At 41.3% G+C, this 24975-nt stretch overlaps 1 protein-coding gene across 1 annotated transcript; it reads right to left on the reverse strand.

The window, feature by feature from the left end:
- Positions 1-15172: 15172 nt before the first annotated feature.
- On the reverse strand, positions 15173-21232 carry LOC110486307 (homeobox protein unc-4 homolog). The gene is made up of 3 exons (XM_021557797.2): positions 20515-21232; positions 19831-20006; positions 15173-18277 (listed from the first exon to the last, which is right to left on the reverse strand). The coding sequence occupies exons 1-3, from the start codon at positions 20768-20770 to the stop codon at positions 17255-17257; spliced, it is 1455 nt and encodes a 484-aa protein (XP_021413472.1). The 5' UTR covers positions 20771-21232; the 3' UTR covers positions 15173-17254.
- Between the last annotated feature and the right edge of the window lie 3743 nt (positions 21233-24975).

Genomic DNA, 24975 nt, shown 5'->3' on the forward strand with positions numbered 1-24975 from the left:
ACAATTTTCAAGTTGCAGTACAGTGCTGATGAGGAATTTATGTTTTTCTATCAAAATATGTTAATTTTTAATCCCTGAAACCCATTTACAACATTAATTTCCACCAAACAGGATGATAACATGGTATTATATGGAAAGTTCCAGTGTGATGATGTTCCCTCATTTAATGTAATCTCAACCTGATGGACAAAGCCATCGTATGACTTTTGACATGTGCAGAATTTGTTGGGGAAATGCCTATTTATCTGTGACTGTTTAGGGAGCACTTCTGTATGAAGCATTGTAACAATGTTTTGACCTTCAATCTTTGACCTTCGCTATTTTGTGTCATACAAACTACATTAAGCCTTGTCCAAACATCATGTTTTTAGAGTATACAATCAGTGTAGATATAAGGGCTAGGCGGATCACTTAGAATATCTAATGATCTTAACCAAACCCAAGATTGATGTGTGATTTGCTGACATTTCCCCATGTCTGTCCTGTTCTTCCTCAATCACACTTTAACCAGCCGAGCTCTTGTTATTTCAACTGGAACAAACATAAACAGGTAGATGTGTGAAGCCCTGAGAAAGGGGAAGTTAGAGATCCTATTTGACAGGTTCACAGTGACTATTTTATTTTGTCTCTCCCCTCTGTCCCCTAGGTGGTTGACTGTGAGACATTTAATCGAGGGACTAGCGGTTTCATATCAGTAACAAAAATCTAATAATGCAAGATGATTTACTCCAGCTAGCAACCAGGGAGCGTATTCTTAGCAACCAGCCGAGCCCCGGGCCTCGGTGTAATCAGCTTGAAAATATTTCAATTATTGTGTTGATTTTAGTGGATTTGAGAGGTGGTCGTGGGCGCCTTAGTACATTCAGCCCATGACCTGCAGAGGAAGACATTGATTTAAACAGGTGCCAGAAAGGAAAAGTAGAGGCAATTTAAATGGGAATAGGATAGCAAAGTCATTGAGCATTGTTCAGTGCATGTGTGACATCCACCCGATGCTGCCAAATCAATGTAGCTCAACTGAACTAAAAAATGTACCTTGAGGAATCATCCATCTGCCATGGACCACTGGAGCAAGAGGATTGACTCTCCCTTCCCTTCCTCCATGTGCTCTCTTTCCTCGCCTATCTGAAGCACAATCACACTCTTTTCGCACTATTAAGATATCTAGTACCGGGGATGATTGATCAACTTTCTGTGACAAAATGCTCTGATTGATGAACGTTTAGATTTGCATCTCTTCATGATAGAGCTTCAGCAAACGTATGTCACACACAACCAGGGAAAGAAATAAACAACGTGTTATTGACTGTTTTGTCATGACTGTTTCAAGCTGTGTCGTTAGGTGGACATTGTGAAATCTCTCCGATGCAGATTGCCAGTAGCAGCTGGTGTAAAACAAAGTCTGGTTTTCTATGCAATGGAACGGTATTCAAATATTTCCTTTTAGAAGATCTAGTCAGGCCAAATTGGCCAGTGGTGACCCCCATTCATCTTTAATGGGAAAATATTAACACACCCTCCTTCATCAAATTTGCAGGGTCACGTTTGGCATGCAAATTGATTCCTTTCACTTTTCCACAAATGCAGATCATTTTAGCCCAGCTAATTTAGAGGTTGTGAGAATAGGGCTGTAAATTAACATAACAGATTTGCTGTGGTAGGCCGATAGTGTCCTAAATGCATTCCCTCACTCACTAGCCATACACAGTGCCTTGCGAAAGTATTCGGCCCCCTTGAACTTTGCGACCTTTTGCCACATTTCAGGCTTCAAACATAAAGATCTAAAACTGTATTTTTTTGTGAAGAATCAACAACAAGTGGGACACAATCATGAAGTGGAACGACATTTATTGGATATTTCTAACTTTTTTAACAAATCAAAAACTGAAAAATTGGGCGTGCAAAATTATTCAGCCCCTTTACTTTCAGTGCAGCAAACTCTCTCCAGAAGTTCAGTGAGGATCTCTGAATGATCCAATGTTGACCTAAATGACTAATGATGATAAATACAATCCACCTGTGTGTAATCAAGTCTCCGTATAAATGCACCTGCACTGTGATAGTCTCAGAGGTCCGTTAAAAGCGCAGAGAGCATCATGAAGAACAAGGAACACACCAGGCAGGTCCGAGATACTGTTGTGAAGAAGTTTAAAGCCGGATTTGGATACAAAAAGATTTCCCAAGCTTTAAACATCCCAAGGAGCACTGTGCAAGCGATAATATTGAAATGGAAGGAGTATCAGACCACTGCAAATCTACCAAGACCTGGCCGTCCCTCTAAACTTTCAGCTCATACAAGGAGAAGACTGATCAGAGATGCAGCCAAGAGGCCCATGATCACTCTGGATGAAGTGCAGAGATCTACAGCTGAGGTGGGAGACTCTGTCCATAGGACAACAATCAGTCGTATATTGCACAAATCTGGCCTTTATGGAAGAGTGGCAAGAAGAAAGCCATTTCTTAAAGATATCCATAAAAAGTGTCGTTTAAAGTTTGCCACAAGCCACCTGGGAGACACACCAAACATGTGGAAGAAGGTGCTCTGGTCAGATGAAACCAAAATTGAACTTTTTGGCAACAATGCAAAACGTTATGTTTGGTGTAAAAGCAACACAGCTGAACACACCATCCCCACTGTCAAACATGGTGGTGGCAGCATCATGGTTTGGGCCTGCTTTTCTTCAGCAGTGGCAGGGAAGATGGTTAAAATTGATGGGAAGATGGATGGAGCCAAATACAGGACCATTCTGGAAGAACCTGATGGAGTCTGCAAAAGACCTGAGACTGGGACGGAGATTTGTCTTCCAACAAGACAATGATCCAAAACATAAAGCAAAATCTACAATGGAATGGTTCAAAAATTAACATATCCAGGTGTTAGAATGGCCAAGTCAAAGTCCAGACCTGAATCCAATAGAGAATCTATGGAAAGAACTGAAAACTGCTGTTCACAAATGCTCTCCATCCAACCTCACTGAGCTCGAGCTGTTTTGCAAGGAGGAATGGGAAAAAATTTCAGTCTCTCGATGTGCAAAACTGATAGAGACATACCCCAAGCGACTTACAGCTGTAATCGCAGCAAAAGGTGGCGCTACAAAGTATTAACTTAAGGGGGCTGAATAATTTTGCACGCCCAATTTTTCAGTTTTTGTTTTGTTAAAAAAGTTTGAAATATCCAATAAATGTCGTTCCACTTCATGATTGTGTCCCACTTGTTGTTGATTCTTCACAAAAAAATACAGTTTTATATCTTTATGTTTGAAGTCTGAAATGTGGCAAAAGGTCGCAAAGTTCAAGGGGGCCGAATACTTTCGCAAGGCACTGTACATCCCCAGCCATGATTGTATCATATTGGCTGGCTTATCTTGAGTGAGCGGTGATGTCAGTGGGCACTTACTCAATTACTTCCCAGTCATTTTGCTTATTTGCACTCAAAGCCTTGGAAATTGTTCAACGTTACACCGTTAATTACCAGTTGTGCAAAATAGTGAGCGACAATATTTCCCTCCCCTCCTTGCTCTCCTTATGAATATTATCTTCTGTAAAGGGGCAATGTAATGGGCACTGTATGGCACCGGCGTGAGGCGACCAGCCGAAGAAAGCTTCAGGGAAGGTTCCAGAAGAGAAATGGTTCCTGCTTGTTCGTGACCTCAGGTGACAGCAATTAAATGTGTTGCACTGCTTTGAGATCACATGGACTACCATTTGAATCATGTCTCGTGTTGATACTGAAGTGTGCGCTGTTATTCTGAGTGGGCTTGTGTAGGTGTTGTTTGTATTGTAATATGTGTGGGCGCTCTAGCTCTAATGGCTAAACATGCTTTCTCTCCATTTAGAGATGGAAAGGATGCCAGTTTTAAATATTTCATTTCCTACTGTAACTAACGTAAAGGACTGACCTTATAACACCAGGTGTGAGGCGTAAATATTGGCCTATTTCAATGTCAAGATACTGTGGTCTGGCTTTAAAGTAACTCAGGTGCATTCAATTTCTCTAACATAAACATGTCACCCCCCCCACCCCCTTTTAATGTCACAACAGCTTGTTTGATTGTCTTATGACCTTTGGAACATGCATTCTTACTTTAAGTCCATAGAATTTATGTTTATTGAAGTGATTATATGAGGTGCATTAATTGCTACTTTTCATGTATGTTGGAGAGAATGAAGCTTGCACAGTCCATCTGTCAGTCAACACTTGCTTTAGATATGATCGCAATCTGTGCAATCAGTTTACCTCTAACATATGGTTGTCCCCCAAGCTCATGAGAGGACACATTTTAGAGACATGTTCTTGAGTAACTGATGTTACTCAAAATGGGGGGGGGGGGCCATCAGGAAATGTCGTGTTGGAGAGGTGCTAATGTGTGTGATCACACATTAATCGTCTGACAGTATCTCACATTCTACAGTTAGTCCATTTTCACTGAAGTGAGGTCTAAGTGTCAGGTGTCATAATTTAATTGTGTTGTTTTCTATTTCTCTGCAGTACTTAGGGGACTGGAGAGCAGGCTAATCTATGACAGAGTCTACTTCTCTCTTTCTCTCCCTCTCCCTTGCATTCTTTCTTTATTTTTTTAATTGGGGACACTAGGGGTTCACTTCACATTTCCCTTTAATCTTGACCTTAGCAGATTAACTGCTGATAAAGATAAGAATCGTTATCTGCCCAAAGAAATTCAAGGAACAATTTTCTCTGCTCATTTTTAGTTCCTTAATGGAAAAGTGCTTTTGTAGTTGAAGATATCTTGAACATGCACACAGCCCATATCTCCTGTGATAAAGCAAGCTTTTGTAAAGGAGTTTACGGATGTGTTGTCATTTATTTAAATTACTTCATTTTTTTTTGGGGGGGGGGGGGGGGGGGTTGCAAGTAATTCTGTTTATATAAATAGTCAGCATGTTGATGACATTCCCAAGAGGGCAGAGGACAAAGAAAGGAAAATAACAATACTGATTGAGATACAGGTCTTCCATGTTGGATTCACATGGGAGACGACCAGAGAAAAGAAAACGTGGAATTTAACCGAGGAGGAGGCAGGATTAGCAATAAATAACCCAGACAAGGTACTGTTTTGGTAGAGCTCTTCTCCTCTGAATTCATTAAGGGAGTGATATATACAGAGTTTCTCAAATGGCACCCCATTCCACCACAAAGTGCACCAACCCCGACCAGGGCCCATAGGCCTCTGGTGAAAAGTAGTGCACTATACAGGGGATACGGTGCCACCCGAGACGCAGATATAGCTAGAGGTCAACAGCCTTTAGGGGCTGCCTGCATCTATGGATCTACAGCAGATATGTACAGCCAAATCCACATACACTGTAAGACTTTTCTATTATTTCTACAGTAAAACACTGTAGGATGCATAGTGTAATACCATAAATGTGTTTTACAGCGTTCATGCTGTAGATTGCACTGTATTATGGGTAAAATACTGAAAATAACTGTAATTCGGACGCCTCCTGTAAATATTACTCTAACATACTGTATTTCTTTACAGTAATAGCATATGCCTACAGTAGATTCAAATGATCCATTTCAGGTGTCAACCTCATGCTGTCGGGCAGGCCACATGAAACTCAGACTATTTTAGTAAATATCTTCTTGAAGTGGCTGTGAAGTGGAGGTATATTTTCAGCAGCTGCTGGATAGGTACCTTGCCTTGTTAATAAGCATATTTATTGCTAGCCAACGTTGAATTACTGCATGTTTCCTTAGCTAACCATTGCTAGATAGCTTGCTAACGTTTGCTAGCTAGCTAGCGCGAGTTGAGAAAAGCCATTTCGGTCTGCTCTAAAGTTCTTGTAAATTTCTAGCTGTGTGACCTAGAAAAACATCACAGAGAGAATATTGTGATTATAGGCTGTATCGCAGCCTCTGAGCGCCATAGAGAATACACTGAGCGCCATAGAGAATACACTGAGCGCAGATTCGTGACCGTTATGTTTCCACCATTACCACAGAGAAAATGGCTTGTTTCTAGCAGTATTTTGGGGGATTGACGGGCCACATTTTCCGCATAAACCACGTTGTGGGCCGTACTCTATGAATGACCAGTGCACCACATTGTATCGAGGTGCCTGCCGACCCAAGGTGCAGTGCCACTGGTCAGCTGTAGCCTAACACAGTGTCGGCGGGGGAAACTAAGTAAAGTGTCAGATTTTCCCCTCCAGGTTTATACAGTATTTCAAGTAGGATAGCAGCCTACACAAGAAATAACTAATATTGGTAGCCATCTAGATGTCACCGTGACATATTCTACTCAATGGGGAGAGCATAAATGGCAAAAACACCAGAAGCAAAAACACCAGAACAGAGTGTTCACTTGGCTCTCATCTGCGCAACATAAATCATAGTTTTGTAGGCCAGGATTGTCCATATTGCCTCTCCCGCTAGCCATTTGTTTAATTTAAAAAACATTGTTCTGTAATGTTACAGTATTAGCTAAACCTGTTCACTTTTACCAGTGGTTCGCAAACATTTGGTGGCACAGCTAGAAAGGAAAATGTTGTATATCTGGTAAAATAATCTGTGATATTGTGTAGGCTATAGCAATGTTGTATTCGTTTGCCATGGTTTGAGGTAGGTGTATATAGCTGTCTTATTTGTATTTGTTCAATACCTCAATTGATTTCATAAACTATTCTGGATATATGCTGTAGGTTCGTTTCAACCCAAGATGATGAATCCTGAAAGATGGAACAAAGTGTATGACAGGGTGGCCCAGAGGAAGCCAGCTGTTTGTTCTCAATCCCTACCCTGCCCCATTCTTCCAAGAGCAAACTGAGTTTGAATGAAGACCTCTAGTGAGGCAAGTACACATACACACGACACCAACTTGGTATGTCCTTTGTCCCCTGTCTTTTTACCCACAGAGTAACGGCCCTGGTGCTCTCTGTCTCTCATTCTATTCTTTCTTGTTCTATGCTTGTCCTAGGGGTGAGAAGAGCTGACAAATCAGAATTGAGGAGGTTTGTTACGGAACCCCATGAGGAACACCTGATGCTGCACTGACTTCTCTGTCCTGGATGCTCTCCTGCCCAAACTGTCCCATTGTGTTTCACCTCCTCTGAACCCCCTTACCCCAAACAGAGTTGCCCCTGATCATAGATTGGGCTGCATCACAGACTGGTATGGCAACACCACCGCCGCGGACCGAAAGGCGCTTCAGAGGGTGATCCCCCCCCCCCCCAAAAAAAACTGTTTACTCTGCCCCCCACCCCAATGACATTCATCACTGCAGCAGTTGCTAATAATGTATACATGATTCTTTGTCGTTTTATTATTATTTGTATTGTTTTATTTCACTTTGTCTCCACACCCCTCAATGGTAATTTAGTCTGACTGTTGGTCCACCTATGGTCAATGTCCACCCCAATGGACATGTATTTATTGATCACTGCTACTGTTGTTATTATGGTCACTACCGCTCAAAAGTTTGGGGTCACCTAGAAATGTCCTTGTTTTTGAAAGAAAAGCACATTTTTTTGTCCATTAAAATAACATCAAATTGATCAGAAATACAGTGTAGACATTGTTAATGTGGTAAATGGCTATTGTAGCTGGAAACGGCACATTCTTTAAGTAATATCTGCATACAGAGGTCCATTATCAGCAGCCATCACCCCTGTGATCCAATGGCACGTTGTGTTAGCTAATCCAAGTTTATCATTTCAAAAGGCTAATTGATCATTAGAATACCCTTTAGCGATTATGTTAGCACAGCTGAAAACTTGATCTGATCAAAGAAGCAATAAAACTGGACTTCTTAAGACTACTTGAGTATCTGGAGCATCAGCATTTGTGGGTTCGATGGCTCAAAATGGCCAGAAACAAAGACCTTTCTTCTGAAACTAGTCGGTCTATTCTTGTTCTGAGAAATGAAGGCTGATCATTTATCAATTAACAATGTCTACACTGTATTTCTGATCAATTTGATGTTATTTTAATGGCCTTTTTTTTCAAAAACAAGGACATTTCTAGGTGACCCCAAACTTTTGAACGGTAGTGTACATAGTACTATTTCTATTTTTCTTATTACCATGTTCATTGTTTTATTCCACTTGGTCCTGTTTGTTGGAGCTAGGAGCTCTGAATCTGAAGATCTAGGACTGTACCCAATCCCAATTTGAACTCCGTCTCCCTCTCTCTCTCTTTGTCTCTCTCCCCCACAGCCCCCAATGCACAGGCATACATTAGTGTTGTAATGATTCTCTTATTTGGTGACGTGTGGTAACTTCTTGTTACTTCTATTGTCAATTCTGTTGTCCATTCGTTTTTAATTTTGTTACCTATTTGAATTCATTTATTTTATGTACAAATGTATTGTTTTTCTTACATTTAGATTTGAGGTTGAATTTCACTATACATTTACAGCATTATCCTGGTACCAGAGTTGTCAGCTTAATACTGTAATTTTGCTTTACAGTACTATTTTCCTTACTGTAAAACATTACAGCATCCCTGTAAATGTACAGCAAGGATGGTGTAATATGTCTGTACAGTAAGGAAAATAGTACTGTAAAACATATTACAGCATCTCTGCATCTCAAAATTACAGTATTAAACTGGCCACTGGGGTGCCAGTATAGTTCTGTAAATTAACAGGGGAAGGTTTTACAGTGTAATAGGTTCCTAAATCTGACCAGAAGAGAAGCAGCACATAGGCACCATTAAAGAGCAGGACCACAAGACCAATTGCTTGGCGCATTCACCTGAACTCCCTTCAATTCAGTAACATTATGGCCTAGTCATGGGCTAGTACTGAGAAGCAAAGTCTTCATTTCACTCCACCATACAGGTTTTCAATAAGGATCTCCATAAACTATCAATTAACGAGGGGTAAATGTTGTCATGCAGCCACTTGTTCTACTGGATCCACAAAGAGTGGCAACCCAGTTAGGGTTAGATTGGGTGTTTTGTTTGTTGATTAAACATGGCTGGTGCACCTTCTGGGGACGAGCAACAAATTATTACAGTCAATATTTCCTGATCAGAAGCCATCCTGCTCTGTGCGCGCTCCGCCAGTATTACTAAGGATTACAGTACCTCCCGGACAGAGGGTGGCCCAAAGCTGGCAAACACATTGGATTAGTGAGTCAAACTGCAGCCTTGCACAGCCAAAATTAACCATGGCGTATGGCGTAGCACTGAGAGAAATTTGAGAAGCCCTAACGCAGTGGCTTCTATACAGTCTTGCCCCCTATGCTGTCTTGCTCATTTATTCATGAGTATGCCATTAAGATTGAGTTTCATACCAAATGTGATTATTAGATTTAGTGGGCTTTGTTTTGCCAATTTCAGTGGACATTGTCATAACCCAAGTGATTGGAATGTCTCTGTGCAAATCCATTGTAAATGCTTGAATGTTCAATACTAGCTCCATTTGAATTTCCATATGGCATCTCGGGTTAAAGTAATATGTGTGGTTTGTGCTTCACAGTTGCATACCAGTGTGCATTAAAATTCCTACTGATATCTACTTTACATATATTACTTTTAATTGAATTCCTATTTGGGAGCCTGCCTGCTGGAGAGAACCTCAATTTGTTCAGTAAATGTATGTCCTCCAACTCCCCATTTATTAGGCTTAAAAAGCTGTAGGTGGTGCTTAAATTATTTCTCCTGTGCCATAATCGGTTATTTTGAAAGGCTGGCCTGCTTATCGATAGCGCTGAAATGAATGTTATGTCTTAAAAGGTTCCTTCCTCAGGTCCTTCCTCTAGCCGTCGATAAGGTGTTTGGTAGGGAAGCGATCCTTAGACATCTCGGTGTTGTTGATGGATATGGTCACACTTCTGAGAGGAAAACAGCATTGATTCTGTCCCACTATCACTTCTAATTTTCTTCCAGCCTTTGCACAATGGGATCCTTTATGCCTAATCACACCCACTTACAGGGCTGGTACAAGGCTTTCTTTTTATTTCAAGAAGTGTGCCTGAAGCTCCCAGTCAGAGTGTGTCAGTATTGAAGTGTTTCTGGCCTGTCAGATCTTCCCCACTTCCTGCTCTAATGTGATCGATCGGACTGGCGACAGAGGCATAACATGCTCCTCCTCTACAGTCTACAGGACACTTTGATAGGGACATTTCAGGCCCAGTTAGACCCTATTTCCCATGGCCCATTAAAAAAAACTGGACCTCAAGTGAAACCCTGTGTCTGGTCCATCCCAGGGCTTCCTGCCGCATTAATGACAGAATTGTACATGTCAGTACTACCAGGGAGTCCAAGGATGAAATAATGTGCATGTAGTAGTCAAATCCGAGGTCTTGGCCTTGATGTGTAAAGAGCATTTGCAATACCACTTTAATGATGAAAGGAAGGAGAGAGCTGGGGGCTGGTGACTAGCCTGTTGGAGGACATGTCAAGACCTTCACGCCGACCAGTTTAATTGCAACCAGAAAATGCCTATTAGCTAAAGAACACTTCCGCTGCAGGCTGAAATAAGATCACTAACACCAGCCCATGCACTGTTTAGTTCGGATTGTGAGGGATGTTATTTAAAAGTAATTATGTATCGAGACCATGAGGATGAGTAACTTTGATAAACAACACTGGGGAGTATTGTTACAGGCTGCATGGTAACTTTGTAAAGTTTTTTTTTTTAAACCAACCTCTGACACCTCTTTCATTTGCTGGAGCTGACTTATGTAGTTAAAAACTGTGCCTTTTTGGGGACATTTCTAAAAGGATAGTTAGAAGTAAAAAGCTGGAGAAACTGCTTTGATGGGACTACTCAGGGAGACAATCTCTCTGTTGAGGTGTGTTCTGGGTAATGGTTTTTATAGCTAACTTTTGATGGAGGATGGAACACTGCCTGACAGTGTGATCAGAACCAATCCCCTGTATGAAATGGAAAAGGTTAATGCAGTTTAAGGGCTGAAGTAATAACTAATTATCCTTGGGTTAACTACACCCTATGGCAATTTCTCTCATGTCCTGCTATGTTTGGCTTGACCCAAATCAATGAAAACAGTCCACCTATCAAATAATTTAACAAAGCCTAACCTCCAGCAGAACAGCAACCTACTTTAATGACCACTGTGCAACTGAAGGCACACTCCAAAGGGTGCAACTGAAGGCACACTCCAAAGGGCAGCTAAGGTCTGGAACTGAAACTGAAAAGTACCCCCCCACACACACACTTCTACTATTATCTGGATATTTGACTTGTAGTGACAGATCCAAGATGCCACAGGAGGTTATGTTCCATTTTTACGAGCTCCCAGAATTGTTTTATTACAGTGTAGTTCAGACATTGGAAATGATATCTCAATGCATTCCTCTATTGATGTACGGTGATCATCAACAAAGCAAGTGGAGATCAATCTCATGATAGTGAACTTTGCTAGTGTTACATCCTATTGTTTACAATACATTTTCTGAGATGATCCGTATGCAATGTTACATGTCAAACATACCTTCAAAAAGATCATGGAGTTGAAGTCCTATAATAAACCACAACATTTACCCATTTCGCTTTTATCCTCTGACTGTATTAATTAACTATACTTTTGAACTTTCAATTCAATCTCTCATGGGGTATTCAATGACAACACACATATATTACTTTACTTTGCGATAGTATACTAAAAGATAAAAGCCCTCTAAAGTGAAAAGTGCCAAGATCTACAGATGGGGCGTTTTTACCTTCTGAAAAAGACTGATTTGAGGCATATGAAAAGAGCTGACATCCACAAATAGATTTGGACAGTGTTGCCTTAACATCTGAGGACACTTTTTAACTCATCCCATCTCAGGAGGTTTTCACACTTCACGCTTCATTAACCTCTGGGTCGCAGGTTCCCTGGGAAGTCGGGAGAGGAAAATGCCTGTTTACACCGTTCTCTAGAAACCACCACAAAGTGGTTAGTCTTCATTGTGGCATATCAACACAGGTGAAAAACGTGTGGTGGTGGGGAGCGAAAGCCCTGTAAGCTGTCTGAATATAACCTAGCTTCAAAACATAAAATGCTTTCTATATGCAGTAGGTATCACCCAGGTGGATCGTGCATATGTGTGCTGGATGATGCTGGTCATGTAACGCCATACAATCAAATGCACGTTCTATCTATTACATGTAACCCATGATATCATTTCTGGGAGCAAAAAGAGTCAAGCAAACAAGACCTTGTGTGGCAATACCTTATTGATTCCATGTAGGTTTCTTTTTTTTTTTTTTTTTTGCTGAATGGATTTGGAAACAGATTGAGTGATCTTTTTAAAGCATGTGGGTGTTGACATATGGGTCCACTGAGGAAGTACATTCATCCATATCACACATGAGCTGAGAGTGGCTAGATAAGCTGTACAGGCTATAGGTCTATCTATAATACATAGGCCTATGTTAAATGTCATTACTCGTGACTTTGAGGAAGACCCCTTATTAGTTATTTGGCTGGAATTCCGTGGTTGGTTCATTAAATGAAAAAAAGCTAATGAAACATTTTTCACAAGGTGATAATTAGCAGAGAAGAGCAGGGCTGCAGTCACAGGCTGTTAGATATTTAATAACCACAATGACCAAGGGAGTTGGTGTTAATTTCTGGGTCATGTTTATGATGTTGATTTATTCCAGGTGAAAATAATGGATGGTAAACGCGTCAAATGTAAACCAGAATGTCAACATCCGGATATGACAAGATGCATTTGCTATAGAGGAAGCATTTTGAGACATACTGTATTGAACGTAGCTGAAAGCAGATTGGAGCTAGGCCTATACCTCAAACCTTACAATAACTGAATAATTCTAGGTGGTTGCCTTTGTTTCCCACATGGTTTGACGTAGTTGGTTGATATGACAGATGGATAGAGTATAATTCAGTCCCCCACTGCCTGTACTTTCCAAGCGTGAATTTGCAGATAAAGCCGACAGGCGACAGTTGAGATGATGAGATAATTAAATGTTATAGAAGTTCTTCAAATGGGTGGGCCTATTACACACCAGACATTAACATTTCAATAGAATATTTCCGTTTTCACACATCTCTACACTCTTATTAAAAAAAAGTGCTATCTAGAACCTAAAATGGTTCTTCGGCTGTCCCCATATTGGAGAACCCTTTGAAGAACCCTTTTTGGTTCCAGGTAGAACAGTTTTGGGTTCGATGTAAAACCCTTTCCACAAAGGGCTCTACATGGAACCCAAAACCCTTTCCACAAACGGTTCTACATGTAACCCAAGAGTTCTACCTGGAATCAAAAAGGGTTCTCCAATGGGGACAGCCGAAGAACCATTTTGGAACCCTTTTTTCTAAGAGTGTATAGCCAACGTTCTACCTATAGTAGCTTATGTTTTGGCGTCTTGCTTGTCACGCTTTGATTGTACTGGATGCTCTATAAGACATGTTGTAGTTTGTGCTATGGGCTAGTAGTGCATTGTTCATGAACGACTATGATCGACTAATCTCATCAATGTATCCAATGACTTGATGTCAAATTGATGTCATTTTAGTTTAGGCTACCAACGTTGTTTAGATAATGCAGTGAGGCTGAATGCGAGAATGAAGGGGACTTCCTTCTGTCCCAGTGATACCCAAAGAGAAACACTGGCACTTGGATCTTTAACACAATCGCTTAAAATGCTACTTGACATTTGGCTCCTATCCTGGAGCAACTCCGCCATGCTTTTTTAGGATTTTATTACATCGCATGCTTATTAATGGACCGACAGACTTAATCGCTCTGATCTCGGCCAAACTAACGTGGGATAGGAATATCATAGGCATGTGCATTGTTTTACGGTCAATGCCTAAATTGATTTTGAGTCACGTGGAAATTGAATATTTTGCCATGTTTTGTCTATGGGTTGTTGTAGCCTAAAATTATTGGTGTACATTTGCTTTGTTTGGTTATGATATAAGATATAGGCTCACATCTGCAAGTCATATACGCATATACTAAGCTATGTTGTAGGACTATCTATAGATCCACATCGAATAGCTAAACAAATCTGTAATTTGATGTCTGTCGTGTATGACTGATCATTCCAATCTTGAATTGATTTGGCACAGTCCTTCTACATTCATGCTCATTTCCAGCTACTGAAACAAAGCCCTGCTAAGCAGATACTATTAGTGACAAGTTTGTAGAAAACCTCTGGCAATAATACGTGAAAAACCACTTAGAAACTCAAAGAATCTTCAAAAATATCCTAAAGGCTTGTTAGGAAACATGATCTTGGAAAATGTATAAGGAAAAGTGCTTAATAACATTCCTGTAATCTACAAAACCAACGAATTAGCAGGTCACTAAACACAATTTTCTTTGTGTTAATTCCTATAATAATGTGTACTAGCCATCTTCAAATAGTTAAGACTGTAACAAATTAAATGACGAGACAACAATTAATGAATTGCTTCATGAATAGAAATTGATGTTACACTCATTCATTTCTAACACCAATAGGCCCATGCAATGTTGAAGAAAAACTACGTAAGTGGATGAGTAATACATTCGTAGGCATATCTGTATAATTATGTTGTATAGTTCGGCATTGGTGTGTGCTATGAACATTGCATGTTGTAAAAATATTTTAAAAAGTGTGCGTCTTTCATTCTTAAATAATGTCAATGGCATAATTCCTGGTTGGGATTTGGTTCACCCCCTTAGTTTGCAAAAAAAATGGCAAATGACAAAACAAGTTAATTTACTCAAAGCTGCGAGGGAGGGAAAAGAGAATGTTGCAAATGAGGTTCTTGATATCACGCTCATAATTAATTGCGCAAATTTGTTTCTATTAAATAAAAATAACACGTATTGAGAAACTCAATTAGCATTAATTAAGCTTGATATCCTAATTTGGATGTGTCGTTGAAAACAAGCTTTTTCGTAGTTTTTTTCCCTCTCTGATGCTGAATACGAACGAGCTTTCTGCCTTTGGGCTGCTTTTCCCTCCTTTGAGAGTTGAAAATGAAAAATGGAAATGAAATATCAGGAGGTGCTAAATTAGCTGCCTGATCTGCACTTATTGCTGCATATACGCCCCTATTACTTTGCCAGTCTGTGTCTCTCTTTTAGCATTCCAGGCATGGAGAGGCGTCGAGATAGCAGATTTATCAAATGGGAAAATGAATGCATGATGATCAGTTAAATTGAAAATCAGCGCCTGCATGACAGCCCGACCTGACACCTCCGTAATTAGAAAGAAAAATGATGGCGTCCGATGCATAATAGAGCAAAAACAATTTACACTCTCCCATAATGATCCGGCGTTCAAATTGAAAATTTCTCCGGGTAGAAATTGAATTCATAAAGTATGATTCATGGAGGACACATTTCCTGGAGGCTGCCTGGGCCATATCGATTGATAGTTTGTCTTGAATCATACAGCGTGCAGCTCTCAGGCAAAAAAAAAAGCTTAACTACTTAAGCAAATCGCTAATTTCACCTTAAGGCCACCAGTGCGCAGCCACGATACTCCTGTTCGGTATGCTAATGAATTAAACATGAACACCCCCTACCATACAACATACGCTCCAAATAAGACACACACACAAAATATATATATATATTGAAGGACACATCCAGACAACTCTAATTTCCAAATGGCCTATCCTAAATGTCAACCTATTGACAGAAATAAAGCTCAATAATTGGGGGAGCTGGGCTGGCTGTGGCTGGCTGAATAAGAAGATAATGTCTTTCAATGTTATGTCGGGTATAGGAATATATATTTAATAAAAGTTCAAAGTATTATCCTTGTTGGGTTGAGGACTTCCAAGGGCCATTGTATTTGGATCTGTTTTCATCAAATAATAAGTTATTCATTAGCTTATTGACTTTCTGTCTGCCATAGGCCTATATATTCTCTGTTGAGATTACATTTTCCCTTTCCCTATACACTTTTGCCTGTCTCTTATACCAAAAGCCCCCCTTCACCCACACCCAATAAGTCATTGCTTCCTCTGAGCAAACAGCAGTCATCGGGTGAAAATTATGTAAATATTATGAAAGGGACACAGGCTCAGAAATTCATTTGCTCCGGCTCAGATGTAAAGCTGCCCCTCTGATTATTTTCAATTTATTTGCAAATCAAGACCCTAAAAGAGTAGCAGGGCCTCGGGGTATTTAAGAACAACTACACCACACTGGAATGGATGTTTTCCATTTTTAGGATTTAGATGTTCGTGTTATTGGGGGCATTTTCTCGTGCGTTATACCTATAGGTCCTATCTTGTAAAACAAGCTGTTTGAGATGTGAATGGTCTTTCCTTTCTTACCTAGACTTTAGATCTGGTCAACATTGCTAATATTGCCATGGCGCAGATGTCCCCGAGCCTGCATAGCATCCCTGGGGACCGCCAACCCTATTAGAACAAATGTGTTCTGCTATTGTAAATAGGCACGTTTGCTTCGCCCGTCCTATTACAGCCGACGCATGATCAATAGGCTGATAACACAGAAACATCAATGTAAGCGACAGAACAATGAGGGATATCATCGAACATCTATCTTAATATAGCCGGATACAAGGGCCCTGACAAAGTGAAAAGCTCATGAAAATTCCGCCCCACGAATTCCCATCTCCTATCCAATATGCACAAACACACTCCCAGCTGCCGGGGCTATTATTTTCGTATTTCAATTTGACACCCCAGCCTTTCATGCTAATTCTATTATTCTTGGAAGTTTATGTGATTTCATATCACTAGAAATCGGTAATGTATAATAACCCTTTGGGCTAAAATAAACTGAATCCCTGCAGTAGCCACCGGGAAAATAATTACTTTCATATCAAAACTCTGCAGGAGTCGAGCGGGTCCTTTCGCCTCCGGCTCGTAACCTCATTTCAGTGAGGCTTATAGATGAATAAATTTGTTAAAGCAATACACAAAATACAACATCAGATTTTAACAGAAAGCGCTACCTATACCCACTATACGGGCTATTTAAGGTCTCACACGGTTTGGATGTATTGTATACAATCGATTTATTTATGAAAACCTTACATATATAAATATTATAATACTTTTTACAGCCTTTGAGGATTTTTGTGGTTTTTATGTATTTTTACAGTTTGTTACACAAGGGGGCTAGTACTACTACCACCACCACCACACACACACGTGCACATATACACGCACGCACGCACGCAGCAAACACACACACAGTTATAACCCATCATCATCAGAAAATAGGCTATATATGTCATCTTTGAAATGAAAGTTTATATTCTAAGACGTGATTGAGCTTTGGGCAAATGAAAGGTGTTGTTGACGCTATCAATATTGTTTCTCACCTATAGGTCTATTATTCCATACCGACATCTTGAGTCTCTGTCTTTGTCTCTGGTGGACAGTTGGTTGTCACAGACTCGGAACTCTCTGGGTAGTCTTTTACAGACTGCTCTTTTTTGTCTAATGGCAGATACTTTGAATCATCATCATCTTGGAAATATGTTGCACTACAACTGGCTGAAGGCTGACTACAGTTGCTACTGGAAAAGGTAACATGGCCTGGGCTGTTCTGTGGGGAACTAGTATTTTTCGCGGTAAAGTTGACCTGCACTTTGATTGCTGTTGCGTCGTTGAGATTGTTGGACTCCTTGTGGTTTTTATGTCCAGTATTGGCAGATAAGCTGCTGTCATTCACTAGGGTTCTTTGTGTGGAGTTGTCAGTATCTGAGTCTGGTGGTGTTGTCTTCAAAGCAGTCTGATGAACAAGGAATCCAAGCGGCTGGGTGATAGGATAGAGTAAGAAATGTCCTTTCCCTATCAAAGGCCGCGAAGAAGGTAAGGCAGAAAATCCATCTATGTTCGGTTTGCGCCTTGGTCTGGAGTCGGATAGAAGGCTTTCTACGCTGAATGGGTTCAGCTTCTGAAGGGTGGAGGCTCTGCTGTTGGCGCACATGCTTGACTGTTGACTGCTGTCGGACGAGTCCAGCTCGGATCCACCAGCATCTTGGTTCAAGTGTCTTTGGTTCTGGAGGGTTTGTGGTGTTTGGTCACAGCTCGATTGGGTTTGGTTTCGGCCTACAGAGTCACAATGTGGATTTTGTTCACTGTCTGTCACTTGTGACACTCCGCTGTCACTGTCAGATCCTGGGGTGTGAAATAGGTCCCCTGACAAAAGTTTATTCTGGGACCTCAACAGTCTTCGCTCCTGCTTCCTCTTCTTCTTCTCCATCCTCTCCAGCTCTCGCCTGGCGATCTCCTCCGCGTCCATGGGCTCTCCACTGCATGTTGTTGGGTGGGAGTTGTGAGCTGGTCGCCCTGGACCCTTCTTTGTGTTTTCTTTTTTCCTCCACTTAGCTCTACGATTTTGGAACCATACCTGCATAATAGAGAAACAAATCATGTTACCCACGTTCAAAAAGAAGTCCACTTTCTTAAAAAAAAAAAAAAAATACATACATAGTAATAATAATAATTCAGGATAATATTTGTGTGAACCATTGGAATAATGTTTTGTAGATGGTTCCAAATGACACAAAACCAAAGAGCAATGCCTCTTGCTTGTAGGCCTACAATTGTTTATTATCAGATGCGATGACAAAAATAAGCATATTTATTTTCCAATTCGACTAGGCCTACAATTATTCCGTGTGCTTGTGCCTTCTTCGTTATTCAATTAAAAGTTAAATGCTGTCTGCCTGATCTGGAAAATGCTCCATGAAAACATATATCTCACTTATGATGGGCCCTTGTGTCCCAATAAAATGCACAATAATAAATGGTTTAATATGGTTACAAATACTCACATTTCCCTAAAAACTAACTGCCTAAAAATGGCTAAAGTGACATGCCAAATATAGGACTCGACCAGCATTTCCCAAACTCGGTCCTCGGGACCCCAGGGGGTCAACGTTTTTTTTTTTTCTTCCCTAACACCACACAGCTGATTCAAATGATCAAAGCTTGATGATTAGTTGATTATTTCAGCTGTGTATTGCTAAGGCAAAAAATAAACGCTGGTTTAGTCCTATATTTGGAATGTCGCTTTTGCAATTTTTGGGCATTTTCTCTGTGCATAACACAATATACATATGAGCTTTTGGCATCAGAAGTGCACAGATCACAATAATAAGTCCACGTGCATGGACATTTGACTGATGAGGATAGATGTGGGAAAAGGTGTGTCCTTTATAAAAATGTACGGCTTGAAAATGTATCAATATTCAAGTTCAGAAATGTATGTGTATACTTGGGTGTTCTATCGGTTTATATAGGAAAATACAAGTGAAAAGACTGAATGTGCATACGTCGATGTATGTAGACATATTCATTTTAAGTATGTTTGAGTGCAAGTAATATAGCCTTGCCGGCTGAACCTACACAATTCATATTGATATCAAGTACAGCAAATGAACTGACCAGTCCATGGTTTAGCCATATTTAAAGTATTTCTCCTTGAACCAGAGGTCCTCTTTATACTCGGTTTGCTGCTCGTATCACCCTTGTTTTCGAAGACTGTATCTCTATAAATATATCGTATATTGTGTTATCTAAATAAATATTCACGTTTGATAATGTTTTCCTTTTTAAAATTGTGAAAATGATTTGCTTTCATTTGCAGTTTTGAAGCATCGTACTGTATGATACAGGCATCGTACTGTACATACTATAATAGGCCTTTGTGTGTCTATATTACACGAGCTCCCCGTGGAGTTGTTGGTCACAGTACAAAACAACAAAGAGACAGGAATTACAGGACAGCTATATATCTAAAAGAGACTATTGTAACATATTTGTGTAAGACACATGGGGAATAAATAGGCCTACTTTCCTTTGTTCAAACAGCCTATCAGTGTTTAAGAAACATTAGGCTACACATCATAACAAACCAACAACAGTGAATTCCAAAAAGTGGATATGGTTGATATTTACCTGTACCCTCGATTCTATCAAGTCCAATCTCAGAGCCAGTGCTTCCCTCATGAACACGTCGGGATAGTGACTCTCATTAAAAGCCTTTTCTAATTCTTCCAGTTGCCAACCAGTGAAATTTGTACGAGTTCGTCGTCTCTTACAACCAGGGCTATCCTTGTCTGGGTCACACGAATCTAGCATGAGAATACAAAACAAGAGAGTGTGTGAGAGACGCAAAAGTAGTCGGCATGATTTTTTGCAAGTGAACGTTGTTTCTGTGGTCCTTTATAAAGAAATGAATCAAATATAGTCTAATAAATTGGGCTATTATGTCCGTTTTCGATGGTAAGAAAATATTAGTAATAATAGACAATTAATCACACAATATTGATCCTGATAATAATAACAAAAACACATTAAAACATTCTACTAACAATAGAGAAATAGTGATGTTTCCCACCCTGTCACAACACAAGGGGGTTTCATGTTTGGAGTTGAGCTCCTATGCTGCTCTCCACTGAAAGGAATTGCATAAAGCCTCATGTGAAAGCAGAATAAGCGTCTTTGTTTCTTAGGATTTGGATTCCCTCTTTAACGCTTTATGGAGAGGATATACAGGATATACAGACACTTTCAGTTCTTTGTTTAGTCCTTTGATCTACAGCCAACCTTTTGATAAGTATTGTATTTCGTTTTGCTTACCTGTCAACTTGTACTGCTGGTTATCTCCATTCATACCACAGCCAGACAAGAGGGGGTTTGAATTAACCACTGAAGCTGTGCAGGAACCATTAAGTAATCCGTCTATTGAAAAAGGAACTGCGGCCGCAGATTGAAGTTGATGACCGGCTAATTCGTAAACATGATGGTGGCTTAGATGGTACGGAAAGCCCACCATCCCGCCGAGAGAGCCTCCGAACTGGGCATGAGGTGGATCCAGTATCCTGCTGTCCATCATCTCCTAGGCAAAAGGAAACGACGTCTGGAGGCTGGTGGTGTGAATTTAAAAAGCATGCAGTGAGAGTGGCCAGCGAGGAGGGGACATGATGTGGAGGGAAGGATGAGCTGTACTTTATCAACATGAACCTTCCAATAATTAGCCTAGGCTTTGGGAATTTGAGACCAATGAGAAACGGTAATCGAGTATGACGTCAGAGGCGCGGTCTGCAAACGCTTTCCATATCGATTGCTAATTAAACCTGACATCCACCTCAATAAACAATATCAGAGCTGTCACAACAAGACAGGAGGGCTTTGATAAGAACTACATCACAACTACACGGGGGACCACCAAGAGAGAGTGATCAGATTGTATCCCAGTAAAAGGTGAAAGAGATGGACTAATTTCGAACGCTCGCTTCCACATCGAAAATGACGGAGGCTAGTTTTTGGTCAACATGTTGTGGCGTTTTAAATGTTTACTCTCTCTAGTAATCGATGCCGAGTTACAAATACCCTAATTTTACACAAAGACATTTATCATCCAACGCGGTCAAATTTTATTCGAGACTACAACCAATTCGCGTGCAATATAACGGGATGTTGATGAAAGGGGGCGATCGACTCCTCAGCCTGCTGTCGATAGGCTGATTGAAAAAAGGCAGATGTTAAGTTATTAATTACATCACACACTAATTAATCTTCTGCTAATAAGAGGAACGATGTTAGGAAGAAATGTGAACCCTTATTCCCCAGCACTTATACTGTAATTAATGAGACTTAATTTAGAAATGTGTGAGAATTTTTCCCAGGTTTACAAAGTAGCTTCTTGTGTATACGGTGTTGTAGTTATTGTTATAGTTTTTTTGGTAGACTAGTTTTGAACTCATGTAGGCAGGTAAATGCTGTCTTTATGAGGCAAACAAATAAAACATTGTAGCTAGATGTGCAGCACCAGTGTGTCATCTGATATCTCTCTCTCTCTCTCTCTCTCTCTCTCTCTCTCTCTCTCTCTCTCTCTCTCTCTATACATACATATATATATATATATATATATATATATATATATATATATATATATATATATATATATTCAATAATTGTGTTATATTTACCTTTATATGCCTAGAGATTATTTATTCTCGCAGTTCAAAATAGACTCATCTCCGGTGAAAACTGAGGACATTTATGATTGTGTAAAAGGTTAACAAAAATGTATGACCATAGTCTACTGCGGGGAAGCTCCGAACCATTCATTTTTGTTACATTATGCTATTTGTCCGGAGACCTTCATAGTACTAGTTCATGTTTCCCCACTCGCTTATGTACAGAAATGTGTTGTGAATAAAGCGAATCAATCCTGTCTAAGTAGGTCTAGTAGTTATGTCTCTCTGCTCTTTAGGCTATAGAGACAATTAATTCGACTTTATTTATCCCATGTCTGGTGCTGTCATAATGTTAATCTGAGTGAAATTTCGCTCCCCACTCACTCCCTGACCCTTGGCACCCGGATTGGCGTGTTGTAATAACCCGAATCTCTCAACAGAAGCCGTGATAATTGTTACCTTATTAGCATGCAAATTGTTTAATTAATATTATTATGAGGAAGTATATAATCCGTTCGTCACTTGACCTCAAGCCCAAATAGCACCCCTCTGCATTTCAATGTGTACATTTTAATGAACTCCTTAGAAATGTCTCAGGATCTGGCCGTTTTATCCCTCTCCCCTACAAAGATGTGGTTAGAGTTGCCTCAGATGCCTTTCAACTAAGTTTATCATGTTTTACAGATGTTTTATGAATAATTCCAACCATTCATTTATTTTTTGAACATCTAAAATTCAATAATTGCTTCTTGTCAATTCTGATCGTAACCCCATCCAGGCGCACGGGCTCAGTGAAAAGCAGCCCTTGACACGCAGTCCCGGGAGACATTGCATTTAAATCCGTTTTTCTACAACCGGGTGACATTGTCAGATCCTAGCTTTAATTAACCCGATAATAAGACGAACAAGGCTTGCATTCAGTGCCGCTACAGGCCTGTCTTTTCATTTGAATTCAAGAGTTTCATCAACAATTTAACTGGCCTTGGTCGATAGGACATAAAGGTTCAGTAAAATAATAGAAACGTGCCTCAGAGTCAGCACCCTAAACTGCAGAACAATAGACTCTTAGGAAAAAAAGTGCTATATAGAACCTAAAATGGTTCCTCGGCTGTTACCATAGGCTTTCTCTATATGAGAGCCCTTTGAAGAACCCTTTTTGGTTCTTCCAGGTATAACCCTTATGGGTTTCATGTAGAACCCCTTTCCACAGAGGGTTCTACATGGAACCCAAAATGGTTTTACCTGGAACCGAAAGGGTACATGGAACCGAAAAGGGTTCTCCTACGGGGCCAGCTGAAGAACCCTTTTGGAACCCTTTTTTTCTAATAGTGTTTTATAGAGCTGGTAGCTTAGCCAATATGGCAAGTAGACATACATTGGTTCATGTGATACTTGTCTACCCTATTGTTGCCTTTGCCACCTGATCTTAAATAGTGACTTTCTTGGATAAACCCACATGGAAAAGGTAGCTCCATACACATCCATCCCTGACCTGCAGGTCAACCATTGGCATGAAAGGCCTATCTTTTATTTCAGATTCATTGAAAGAAACTGGCTTAAATCACACATTTGAAGATCTCAAATCATAATTGCTGGAGACCATCAAAGCAGCAGATGATAAAACAAATAGGCCTATTTAGCCTACCATCTAAACTCAGCAACAAAAAAAAAAAGTCAATTTTTCAGGTCCCTGTCTGTAATGGGTTTCGTAGGTGGAAGAAGGTGTGGAGCAAAGTGCAGCGTGGTACGTGTTCATGATTTTAACAATGGAACCCTGAAATACGAAACAACAACGTGAATAAACGAAAAAAACTAAACAGTCCTGTAAGGTGCAGAAAACCACTAAACAGAGAATTAAACACCCACAACCAAAATGGGGAAAACAGGCTACCTAAGTATGATTCAATCAGAGACAACGAACGACACACCTGCTTCTGATTGAGAACCATACTAGGCCAAACACATAGAAAAAAGAACATAGACATAACAAAGGAACTAAGGTCAGAACGTGACAGTACCCAAAGGTGCGGACTCCGGCCGCAAAACCTGAACCTATGAGGGAGGGTCTGGGTGGGCGTCTGTCCGCGGTGGCGGCTCTGGCGCGTGACGTGGACCCCACTCCACCATAGTCTTGGCCCACTCAAGTGGCGCCTTGGGGGCGGCGACACTCGCCGCCGACCTCGGACTGGGGACCCTTGCCGGAGTGAAGGGCGATTCCGTCAGCGCCTGAGTGACGGGCGGCTCCGTCAGCTCCTGACTGACGGGCAGCTCCGGCAGCTCCTGACTGACGGGCGGCTCCGGCAGCTCCTGACTGATGAACGGATCCGGCAGCTCCTGACTGACGGGCGGCTCTGGCAGCTCAGGACAGACGGGCGGACCTGGAGGGAGGAGACGGAGAGACAGCCTGGTGCGTGGGGCTGCCACAGGACCCACCAGGCTGGGGAGACCTACAGGAGGCCTGATGCTTGGAGGAGGCACCGGATGGACCAGGCTGTGGGGGAGCACTGGAGCCCTGGTGCGCAGCCTTGGCACCACTCCTCCCGGCTGGATCACCATTTTACCCTGGACCATCCAGAGTGCAGGCACAGGTTGAACCGGGCTGTGGGTGAGCACTGGAGATCTGGTGCATAGCACTCGCACCTCTCCCTTAGGCCTTGGGCCAGCACAACACGCCCTTGCTGGATGCCCACTCTCGCATGGCACTTGCTGGCCTATAGCCCACCGGGCTATGAGCGCGTACTGGCCACACCGTGCTCTTGACCACATAACACAGTGCCTGACCAGTACTGCGCTTCTGCTGGTAAGCACGAGGAGTAGGCTCAGGTCTCCAACCTGACTCTGCCACACTCCCCGTGTGCCCCCCCCAAAAAAAAAACATTTGAGGGGCTGCCTCTCGTGCCTGTCGCGCTGCCGTGCTACCTCCTCATATCGCCGCCGCTCAGCTTTCGCTGCCTCCAGCTCTGCCTTGGGGCGGCGATATTCCCCAGCCTATGCCCAGGGTCCCTTTCCGTCCAAAATCTCCTCCCATGTCCAGGAGTCCAGAACCCTGGTCGATACCACGCTGCTTGGTCCTTGGTTGGTGGGTGTTTCTGTAACAGGCTTCGTAGGTGGAAGAAGG

The sequence above is a fragment of the Oncorhynchus mykiss genome, chromosome 13 (genome assembly GCF_013265735.2).
Source record: "Oncorhynchus mykiss isolate Arlee chromosome 13, USDA_OmykA_1.1, whole genome shotgun sequence".
NCBI lineage: Eukaryota > Metazoa > Chordata > Actinopteri > Salmoniformes > Salmonidae > Oncorhynchus > Oncorhynchus mykiss.

Bases quoted from the DNA above. Each gene is read 5' to 3' on its own strand.
- LOC110486307 (XM_021557797.2), bottom strand. From the start codon at position 20,770: ATGATGGACAGCAGGATACTGGATCCACCTCATGCCCAGTTCGGAGGC. The intron at 20,007-20,514 runs GTAAGCAAAACG...TTCTCATGCTAG, and splicing joins CCAGCAGTACAAGTTGACAG to ATTCGTGTGACCCAGACAAG. The intron at 18,278-19,830 runs GTAAATATCAAC...TCTATTATGCAG, and splicing joins TGATAGAATCGAGGGTACAG to GTATGGTTCCAAAATCGTAG.